The sequence below is a fragment of the Choristoneura fumiferana genome, chromosome 14 (assembly GCF_025370935.1).
Source record: "Choristoneura fumiferana chromosome 14, NRCan_CFum_1, whole genome shotgun sequence".
Lineage (NCBI taxonomy): Eukaryota > Metazoa > Arthropoda > Insecta > Lepidoptera > Tortricidae > Choristoneura > Choristoneura fumiferana.
The window spans coordinates 18248261-18260572 of NC_133485.1; the positions used below are offsets into that span (position 1 = coordinate 18248261).

Here is a 12312-nt window from a genome sequence, read left to right on the forward strand (position 1 = left end):
TCCGATACTGATATCGGATCGGATAATCTGAAACCGCTCTTTAGTAGCAGGTTCATCGAGACCCTTTTGACACGGAACTCTAAAAATGTATTATTGGGTAAAGCTAACGGACTCTAGAGAAGGTAGGCGACCTTACCCCGTATTACACAACCTTCTTCTTCGTACGTGGGTAACGCAAGTGTGCTCCATACGGTGTTGCGAGTCGAACGCGTAGAATATGTCCGCGATTTTTGTGTAAAAAACATTTTTTTTTATATTTTTAATATGATGTGCCATAAGTTTTTATTCTTGGTGGTGAATTTGTGGGTGGTGCGGGGAAGTATCGATGTCGTGGAGTTTAAAGGTACTTATTTATTTTAAAATATTTTTAAAACAAAATATTTTTTGGTAAAATTTTCATTTTTAATACACGCTTTTTTTGCTGACTGTACTTTTTATTGACTTTACCTACTTGCATTGTCACCGAAACTACACTTGCATACCAAATTTCAAATTTTATTTTATTTTAATGTTTATTCCTTATTTTGGCACAAACGGTACAATTTAACTTAGATCTTACAAAGTCATAACTAACATTAAATTAAAGAATAATAAGAAGAACTATTAATTAATTTTTGCGCATTAAGTATTTTATAATAACCTAACCAACAAAAAGTTGGAAAACCCCCGACTGTCACTTCAAAGTTCAATGTCTCAAAAACGGCTGAACCGATTTTGAAAAAAAAACATGTCGATGAACCATTGCTAGAAAACCTGCTATCAAATAAAAAAACCGCATTTAAATCGGTCCATCCGTTTAAGGGCTACGGTGCCACAGACAGACAGACAGACAAACACAAACAGACACACAGACACACATAGCGGTCATACTTATAACACCCCTCTTTTTGCGTCGTGGGTTAATAAAATAAGAGTGGACTCGAACCCACGGTCCTCTGCTTGAGAGGCCTTAGGTCACCACTAGGCCACCACGGCCTAAAATATCGATTGCTTTCATATATTTATCGCACAAGAATCTATTTTATTGAGCAAACATAAAAACATGTAGAACTATAGTGGTGTAATGTAAAACATGTCATATTAAATTTAATGACCCGGATAACACACTACTGCGCGTGTTGCAGCAGCCGCGGAGTCGCGTTGCTCCGAAGACGAAGGGCTACGGATTAGCCCGAAACATGTCGAGCTAAACTCGATTTAAGACGTGAGTTATCCGGGTCATTATATTTAATATGAGTGAGTCTCACGGTAGTTTCATGTTCATAAAACTATGTCGTGGTACTACGGCCTCTCAAGTGGAAGGTCATGGGTTCAATCAAACCCCGGCTCGCACCGGCGCTTATACTTTCTTAAAAGCATGGCAATGGACCCATGACTCTCCTCATGATGAGTAGTTGGTACTCATGGGCAGTGGTGATCAATTTACCATCAGATGACCCGCTTGCTCGTTTGCCTCCCTCTCGTAAGAAAAACCTGAGTTTTTCGAAATTCGTGTGCGAATTTACATTTGTACACGAGTTTTACGGTGAAGGAAAACATAAGCATAAGCGTTTGCTTACAAACCTGCGAAATAATTCAATGGTGTATGTGAAGTTCCCAATCCGCAGTGGGCCCGCGTGGGAACTACGGCCCAAGCCCTCTCATTCAGAGAGGAGGCCTGTGCCCAGCAGTGGGACGTATATAGGCTGGGATGATGAACAATGTATCATCATCCCAGCTTACATACGTCCATTATGGACTATGATAGTTCCCACGCGGGCCCAGTGCGGATTAGGAACTTCACACGCCGCATGGAATTGCTTCGCAGGTTTGTGCAGGTTTCTTTACCATGTTTTCCTTCACCGTAAAGCTCGTGGTAAATTTCAAATGTAATTCCGTACATGTAAAATTCAGAGGTGCGAGCCGGGGTTTGAACCCACGATCCTATGCTTGAGAGGCGATAGGACAACCACTAGGCCACCACGGCTTTTTTTACCATACACACCACATACACACATTGATACATTGTTCACCATGTCTCAGATACAATGGATTCTGTACCGCCCCTGTTCGGGCTGGACGACTGGACGCGCTGCCAGCGACCTGATGACGTCTACTGCGTCGTGGAGGCAGCTTTGGTCTCCGGGAACAACTCCACAATGCAGCTGATAAAGGTACTGTTGACAGCCACCTCGTGACTACTGATCCATAGACTGAAACAATTCCTTTGCTCACCCGCGAACTTATCATAGCTACGTTCATGCAGTTCCTCCACACACCACTTTAAGAACACACACAAATCACACAAACTCAACTATCACCAATACCACACTGACGCGTTTCGAACAAAAAAGGGTCTTGCTCTTGTCTTGACAGACGGACAGAGAAACAAAAACTTGCTCCTACAAGGGTTCCGTTTTTCCTTTTGAGACACGGGTCCCTAAAAATGGGTGCCAAAGGGTTGAAACGGGCGCTGAAAAAGAATTTCATTCTACCCGGGTCCATATTATTGACTCTCATAAAATTCTTATTCCTATTATTTATTTTACTACCGATTTGTGTTCTTCATATTTTTTTTCCTCATACTTTTTTTGTTCATAATTTTTTATTACTAACATCTGAACTCATAACAGACAGTGTTCATATTTTTTTTACTCATAATGTCATTACTAAGAACACATCTCAACTCATAATGTTGTTATTCAGAAAATGTTCCTTCATAACAGACGAATATCATAATTTTCTTATTAATAATGGCATTAATATGGCTTCTATCATATCATAATATTGTCTTTCATAACGGTAACTACCTATTCAAAATAATATTTACTTATATCGTTAATTATTTATATTATATTAGTATTAGTTGGAAAATATGTTCGGTCCTGGCGCTTCGCCGGTCGCTGCCGCGGCACGCTCGCTTCGCTCACTCGGCTCGCGCGCTGTAGGGCCACAGTTCTACCTAACACTTCTACTCGCTTCGCTCGTCGTCGTACCTAACAGAGTCCTTTCTTAAATACATCATTTCGCACCATCGCAGTTTTCGAAGTCCCTGCGCGTCAATAATGCGGGTAAATAACACTTATGATTAAGAAATATATTAAACCAAACATTAGTATTAAAAAGTTATGAATATTGGCATTATGAATTAGAATGATTAGGAGTTTCGATCGTTAGTACAAGAAAATGTATGAAAACCAATATTAGTACGAACAAGTTGTATGATTAGTGATATTATGAATTCTGATGATTATGAGTTTCGATATTTACTATTTAAAAAAATTATGAAGAGTGATCGTTATGTATGATGTAAAATGGTATGAGAAACATTTTCGTACTTCCGATAATAGGACTTAAAAAGTTATGTGAAAAAATGCGCACCCATTCTACCCTCATCAGTGGCTTTATCAGGCAAGTGTGACTGTGATGTCATGAAGAATGCAGTCCTAAAGATGTCAGGGCCAGACAAGAAAGGCTTAGCGCACACTTAAATTTGTGTATTTTAGGTGCAGGTTGAGGCTGTTAAACATATAAAGTGCAAATAATACTAAGTAGCGACTGATATATAAGGCATAATATGGTGCAATGTAATATTTTAACAAGACAGGATAATGCAATTACGCAGCTATACATTCACTTCAAATTAAATAAATTTGTTTTTTTTTTCGATATAACCATTTATAGGAATAAAAATCGTTTTCCACACGGAAATCGTGTAAACAAGGTGCTGGTGATAGCATTCAGGATTATCTAGTATATTCCTAAAATTCCATGCACGTTTAATTGTGATGTATCTGGGTGACAGACCATAAATAAGCTTTAAGGTAAAACATAATGTAAACAAATATATTTATAAATGAAAAGAAGAACAAGAAAATTAAAATTTTGTTGCATCTAACCTAGATTTGGACTCTGGACCTTCTTAAGATTGGTTTTTGGAGTATTTTTGTATTTTTTATTTCAACTCCAAATGTTAATTTTACGGTCATCCCGTAAAATCCATATCGAAAATACAAACTGAAACATAGATGCACAGAAAAACCAGAAAAAGAGACTAGCGCTGGGAATCGAACCCAGGTCCTCAGCATTCCGCGCTGCGTGATATACCCCTACACTACGACTGGACTGTCCAGGACAGTCCACTGGACAGGTGGCTGACATAGGCTACTTTTTATCCCAGAAAAATGCACAGTTCCCGAGGGAACAGCGCGCGATCACCAAATTCCAAGCGGACGAAGCACTTTTTTTTGTTTTATTGACAAAATACAAGTAACTTGTTGATTATATTGAAGGAATTTAAATAGTGAAGTATCTGTTTTAAATATACATCGAATAAAGGCGAGTACTTTAACATTCATAGGTACCTTCTGACATTTGAAGATCTTCAATGTTAATAACTTTACCTTTATAATGACTCCATTGCAACCTTGGGATCAAACAGTTGGTGATGATTTCATTCAACTTGTACTTATCTAACTCATAACAACTCTTCATCATTGACATTGGCTGACGCCGGAAGAAGTCCGCTGCTGGGCATGGGTATTCTTCAAGGATCTTCACAAGAGTTTTGTGCTTCCTGTAGCTTATGGCTTCTTGCGATCTAGAGGTATACATAGGTAATCGTATCTATACTTACATAGACGCTTTATTTTTTTTTTTAGAATTAGGTAATTCTGGGTTCTCCTTACTCACGAGCACTATTGATTTGGACGAAGAAAAAGTGTCCCTAATATTATTGTCAGTTTTGTGACTTTTTTCATATAGTTTTTTTGGGTCGATATGCTGTGGATACATCAATCAATAGGTTGCTCGTGATTCTGAGTAAGGAGAACCAGAGATCAACAAAATTCACCAAATTCCGAAAAAAAAAATTGCGCCATTTTTTGTGGGCCCTCGCTTACTTTATAAAGGACCAATTAACATCAAGAATAACGGCCGAATGTTATTTATAAAGTACACATTGTTCATTGAAAAAATAATCTTAAGAATTTTGAATTAATAATCCAAAATAACTAAGCTGGTAAACCACGTCTTGGGTCGTAAGTAAAAAAGTCTGTTAAAAAGTTAGGTCCCGGGAGGTGAAAGTTAAAATGCCCAAAACCACGTACGGAATACGGTATTTGACTATTTTGTATATCGACGGTGGAAAGCATAAACGCTGTAACCCAAAATGTGTAAAGTTTACACCAGAGCCAAAAAACTTTTTAAAATTTACTAAAAAAATCATAACTCATGATCCTTTTGGCCTAAAGTAACCATTCTTTGGGAAATGATGTATATTTGGCTAGGCTATCATTCTCTTGGTAAAAATATTCTCTAAAGTAGTCAGCAAAGAAGTTTTGGTGGGTTACAGCATTTGAATATTTTGTTTTAATCCACGAGAACGGAGTTACATCAGTACAATAATGTATGAAATAGTAGAAAGTGTATTTTTTTGGGAAAGCATAAATGTCGTAATTGGACAATGTCCAGTACTTTTGATCATATAAAGTGTTGTAAGCTGGTTTACATTCTCAAAATGAAAAATTAAATTGAAGTAACAGCTTAAATCAATCCAATCCATGTAAAATAAATTAGCGTAATCAGCAACTGGTCAAAGTATTATGGAACTTTAAAAATGGCAAATACTTATTTTAGTTTGTATTATTGATTAATCGTAACAATAATCAATCAATACGGTCAAATAATTTAGGGAAATGTGTTTTTTATTCGTCTTGGTATTTTTCGCAATCCGCGTCTTCTTCGACAGTATCTTCTTACTGTTTTTTTTTTTTTTTTTACTTGCTGGCAATCCCAAATACTCTTGAGCTTACTTGTGGAATCAATTTTGTCAATGAGATTTTTCAAGTTTTTTTTATTTCTATACTAGTCTATACTCATTTTGGATGTTTCTTACGAATAAACTCAAAAACTACTGAACCGATTTCAAATTTTTTTTCTGCATTAAAAATGCTACACTATGCCAAAGACACACTATATTTATTACCAGAAAAAAATTGGGTTTCATACTATTACAACTTCAATAATGTAACTTTAGGTGTAACAAAAACAAGCTTTTATTAGAAAAAAAAGCGAACTAAAAAGGGAAAAAAAAGCCAGTTAATCCAAACCTGTTTACTCTGGTTCTGAAAGATGTTTTCAAAAAACTCGCATGGGAAAATCGAGGTCTAAATATAGCAGGAGCTAGACTGAATAACTTAAGGTTCGCAGATGACATAGTCCATCTCACGGATAATCCTGAAGAATTACAGGAGTACACATTCCTGAAGAATTACAGGAGTTGAGTGACGTCTCTTTACAACTTGGTTTGGAAATAAACTTGGAAAAACCAAGATTATGACGAACATGGATGGAAATAACGTAAGCACAACCATCAACCAAACCACCGTAGACCAGGTAAAGAAGTACGTATACTTGGGACAGGAGATCAGGATGGGCAAAGATAACCAAACTAGCGAACTGCACAAACGAATACGGCTTTTGTGGGCAGCATACTCGAAACTGGATTTTGCTTTAAAGGTAAAAAATTCTGCGGAAGAAAAAGCCAGGATATATAACCAGTGCATCCTGCCGGTGCTCACTTATGGTGCTGAAACCTGGGTATTCACGAAAGACGTGATCAATCGATTACAAGTGGCCCAGAGGGCAGTGGAGAAAAAGCTGGTCGAAGTGTCGCTGATGGACCGCAAAACAAATAAATAGCTTCGGGATCAAAGCAAAGTCGAAGGCGAGCTTAAAGTGGAAGTAGGCTGGCCATGTGGCCTGGAGTGAACAGTCGTGGTGCAAGCATCTCCTAGAGTGGAAGCCATGGGGGAAAAAGCGACCTCAGGGTAGACCACAAATGCGGTGAAAAGACGATGTAAAAAACGTTGCTGGTTCAAACTGGATCCAAAAGTGGAAAAAATTGAAGGAGGCCTACACCGCGAAGGTTGAGAAAGGCTGAAGAAGAAGAAAGATATATCGGTATCTAGAAAAACTTTACGATTTGTCCATCTATTGTAACTACTAGTATAATGTCACTTATAACTAGGTACTTTTTTAATTTTATAAGTTGATAAAAATCCCGACCAAAATGAAACCATTTATCTATAAAATATTTCATATTCAAGACTGTTTCAATACTTATAGATCACTTTTTAGGTTTCCGGAGCCAAAATTGCACAAACGAAACCCTTAATAGTTTCGCCATGTCTGTCTGTCTGTCTGTCTGTCCGTCCGTCCATCCGCGGCTTTGCTCAGAAACTATCAATGCTAGAAAGCTGTAATTTTGCTGGATAGCCGCTCTTGCCGGTTTTTTTAATTATTTTAAATAACATTCACACAAAAATATTATGAATTAAAAAAAGCGTTCCGGCTTTGCGCGGGAAATGGAGCTGAAAAATGTGTGTGAGGTGTCCTTCTATAGAGACCTTTATTTAAATTTGTGACCGTGCGAAGCCGCGGTGGGGCGCTAGTAAGTCTTAGTACCTAGTAAATTTACTTTTAGTTTTTTTTAAGTAGATTTAGTGTTAGTTGATAATTAACTTATGAGATTATTGTATTAATCATCTACCAACTGTCTGTCAACTAATAAGTCTACAGAGTTTAAATTAAATCTGACCGTTTAAAGTGGGTCAAAATCGAGTTCAAAGGAGTCGGTTACAAACAAACATACATGTAAAGCTAATAAAAGTGTTGTAAAAATGATGTAAATTTACTGCTAACAATAATATCATGCATTTTCAAATGCTGTAACGTCATGAATCTTATCCTAATACTCCGGGAGATAAATGTATTAAATACTCATATTGCCTTGAAAAATTTTGATAGAAAGCTGTAACCCTAAGTATTTAGTTGTTTTGATTCCCAGTGAATGCTTTAACACTCACCTGCAATACATTCTCGATCGGCGTAAATGCTGTAACCCACGTATGATATATTTTTTATTTCGCCTCAACGCTGTAAGCGACATCGTGCGGATGAATATTGTTCCGCGTGTATGAAGTAAGATACAGGACTCAATTTTTTTTCGTTTTTTGTGTCGGTTACAGCATTTGACGTACCATAAATAGCCAAAAATTGTAAAAATTACTACGCTGTCCAGAAACTTCTAAGCGTCGTAGAGCAACGAGAGTTACAGCATTCGACGCAGAAAAAAAAACTGAATCGAAATATGCAATAAAAAATTTTGGTAGAGGTGTGGGTTACAGCGTTTATGCTTTCCACCGTCGATATGTTTTATAAATTAAAACTCACAATACCTGTTATCGAATAGAGAAACAATTTTTGAGCTACCTTTATAAATAACAAAGTTATAAAGGTTTGAAATTCAAGATAAGACAGAGAAAGACATACTTGCATGTGACGTCACACGCAAGTAGCGCCATACTTGCTGCTAGAGAAAAGCGTTTGAGAAAGACACAGGTACTTATATAGATTTTTCAACAAATTATTATAAATCCAATTTTCAACAGATTTAAGTAAGTTTTCTCTTCGCTAAACACTGTCTGTACGTCTGTAGGTATATGTATCTATATTTTCAAAATAATATATATAAGACATGGCAAATTCAGGAGTCGTCAAATACCGTATTGATCAAATTCTTTTAACCGACGACAGTAATAGGATTACCTCAACGCGGTCAGATTACACACGCGGCCTTCACCCGCTGCGCGCGCGCAACGGTGACTTACATCAACAAACATCGCATCCACGATCGGGGTCATTCACGTTCCACCTGCTTGGAATGTTGATGCCCGCGTGTGCCGACCCTATTAATGATAAATGCGAAAGTTTGTGCGTGTATTTCGTATTTTTCAATACATTTGCTCGAAAATTCACTTTCAAAGGATGTGTACATGGTTCGTACATTTTACCGCACTAGTGCTATTTTTTAAGTTTTTTTTTAAATCTCTATTTTAAAAGTTGACAAGCAAAGAGTTTTAAATGACAAAAATAAAAATTTCGACTTACACGTAGAAAAATGTATAAATATACAATACTGAGTAATGAATTTCGATATCGAAATACAAACTGAGACATGGATGCACAAAAAACCAGAAAAAGAGACCAACGCTGGGAATCGAACCCTGGTCCTCAGCATTCCCTCCATATGGGTGCATAAGGTAAATTCGTGTCTGTACTCCTGTCCAGTGGTAGTGTAGAGGGGTATGGCACGCAGCACGGAATGCTGAGGACCTGGGTTCAATTCCAGCGCTGGTTCTCTTTCTGGTTTTTCTGTGCATCCATGTCTCAGTTCGTATTTTCGATATGGTTAATTACTTACCTCAGATTTTAATGAGTTCCACCTTTTATTTATTCGAAAAAATCACAGTGGCTGAACTGAACGCGTCGAACCTCTGCCTGATAATTTTAGTTAACCTAATTAAAAAGAAAACTTACGCATGCGCATTACGGACACGCCATTTTTTTTAAAACATTGCGTTGTCTTGTTTTTATTTTTCAATTTTGTGTTATTAATTGCCTATTTTCTCTAAAATGTACCTATTAAAAAACGTTTTATGATACCGGTTGGCAAGGTTTAACAAACTCGTGACGATGAAAACCCTCGCCTTGCGGCTCGGGTTTATTCAACTTCGGGTCAACTCATTTGTAACACTATATAACAACCTCGTATCACAAATAACTATTGTTACTCATTCACGCTAAAAACAAATGGATAGATTTGGATAAAATTTAGATGTAGATAAGTTAGCTGGACATCTACAGGCTACTTTTTATCTCGATAGGACGGGATCAGGACAAAATCACGAAACTTAACTGGTCAATTACTGTAAGTCATGAGGCACGATTTTTGGGAATACTTATGGAAGTTTAGAAAAAAAAATTGAAATATCAGTTCAAATGCTGGAGGTACTGATGGTTTACGCGTGCGCAGCTACGAGTTCACACAAGTATAATAAATAAGAAAGTATGTATGAATGTAAGCTGTTTATTGAACATAAAAATAGAAAATAGAAATACAGATACACAGAGAGAAGTACAAAGGCGAGCTTATCCCCGGATGGCCAAGTGAATAGAGAACTGACTACGAAGCTTGAGCTCCCGGGTTCGATTCCCGGCCGGGGCAGATATTTGTATGAATAATACGTCTGTTTGCTCTCGGGCCTTGGATGTTTAATATGTATTTAAGTATGTATTTATCTATATAGTATGTGTATCCGTTGCCTAGTATCCATAGTACAAGCTTTGCTTAGTTTGGGACTAGGTCAATTGCTGTCAACTTGTCAAGTGTCTAATGATATTTATTTGTTATTTATTATCCCTAAAAAGGAAGGAAAGGAAAGATTGTGTGTGGAAAGAAATATTATAGTATATCAATTATGGTGGTATTATCATCAGTTCGACATTTTCTTTTGAAAATCATCATTGGAGATCATTGGAAATAATTCCGATCCGAATTGGCGACCCTTACTTCAAATAGCGAACCTACTGTGTTAAAAATATGTTGTGTAAAATACTTGTTATTATGTATAGTTATCATTTAATAATATTGTAAATCTGTTTTTAAAAAAAATATACGTCGTTGAGTTTCTTGCCGGATTCTTTCAACAGACGTTTTTTCCGAACCAGTGGTAGATTTTCTTTGACAATGCTTGTTGTAGCCTAAATTGAATAAAGCTATTTTGTTGACTTTGACTTTGACATTGAATTTTTTATTTACTTGCAGGAATACTCGTCGTACACTCTGCAGCACTACAACCGGTCGCTGGTGCACCGCGGCGTGTGCGCATCGCGCTGCGCGGGCGCCGGCTGGCAGGCGCGCGCGCAGGCCTGCGTTAACGACAGCGTGCGGGCTTACGGCTTTGAGGTGCGCCACCTTGTGTCTTATTAAACGATATTGTAACGGATAACTCACGTGATAAACCGAGTTTAGCTCGACATGTTTCGTGCTATTTCGTAGCACTTCTTCTCAGGAGCACGCGACTCGGCGGCTGCCGCAACACGCACACTAACCCCTCCTGAGAAGAAGGGCTACGAAATAGCCCGAAACATGTCGAGCTAAACTCGGTTTAAGAAGTGAGTTATCCGTTACAATATCGTTTAATATGAGTGAGTCTCACGGTAGTTTCATGTTCACCTTGTGTCTTACTACTTGAACTGATAGGATCCGGCCCCTTTTCCCCACTGGGCACACTGGGCACGTGCCCAGGGCCCCGCGATGGATTGGGGCCCCCTAGTCACTACTCCATTACTAAACGATAACCGATAGCTACTCAACTCTCGCCTGAAAATCAAGCTTACCGCATGCATGCCGCATGTTGTGCACAGGGCCTCATTTCATCCCGTTGGGTGTCGTAGAAGGCGACTGAGGGAAAAATCCAGAAGACGGGAGCTGCATCTTTTGCGCACATGATCATCATCATCATCAGCCGGAAGACGTCAACTGCTGAACAAAGGCTTGCATCCACCGGTTTCCCGCAACTCTCATGATGTCGTCAGTCCACCTGGCGGGAGGCCTACCAACGCTTCGTCTTCCGGTTTGTGGTCGCCACTCGAGGACTTTTCTCCCCCAACAGTTATCTGTTCTTCGAGCGATGTGGCCCGCCCATTGCCACTTCGACTTGCATATTTTTCCAGCTATGTCGGTGACTTTAGTTCTTCGACGTCCGTATTCCGGATTCTATCGCGCAAAGAAAGTCCAAGCATAGCTCTCTCCATAGCTCGTTGCGTGACTCTGAGCCTCTGTACATGGCCAACAGTCTAACTCTAGTCTTCAGGCACTGCGGCATATTGGACGAGAAGATATTACGAAGTTTCCTGAACCCGTTTTCTTTTGCGTACACCATCAGCGTAGTACTGCGATCCCCAAGCCGCCTGCCAAGCGTGGGGATTACGGCAGCCAAAGGGGTAGGCAATGCGTTTGACGCACATCAATGTAATTACCAAACATTGTCTGTAGCGGTGAGCGCAGCGGCAAACACAAGGTTGGTAATTAGATTGCGTGGATTGTGATTGGTTAGATTGGATGTGCGTCAAACGCATTGGGTGTAACGCAGCGTTTATCACATAAACAACCGAGCGCTTTAGAGAACCTGACTACGAAGAGTTGAGTTCGATTCCCGCCCGGGGCAGATATTTGTATGAATAATACGAAAGTTTGTTCTCGGGTCTTGGATGTTTAATATGTATTGAGAAATACTGTTTTATTTGTACTTACATTGAAAAGAAAAGAATACATATCAATTTAAATAAAACTAACCTAAACGTACAATACCTACATAAAAAAATACAAATAAAAAAAAACTTGCCTTGAAATTTTTGTCCCATTCGGTGTTGAGACCCTTGGTCCGTGGGATCCTAGCGCTCTGAAACTTTACAAAGAAATAATCG

The 12312-nt window shown here is 38.6% G+C and overlaps 1 protein-coding gene across 1 annotated transcript; it reads left to right on the forward strand.

Moving 5' to 3' along the window:
* The first annotated feature begins 203 nt into the window (after positions 1–203).
* On the forward strand, positions 204–10813 carry LOC141434928 (uncharacterized). Its single transcript, XM_074097415.1, has 3 exons — positions 204–343; positions 2023–2153; positions 10649–10813. The coding sequence occupies exons 1-3, from the start codon at positions 265–267 to the stop codon at positions 10811–10813; spliced, it is 375 nt and encodes a 124-aa protein (XP_073953516.1). The 5' UTR covers positions 204–264.
* The last annotated feature ends 1499 nt before the right edge of the window (positions 10814–12312 follow it).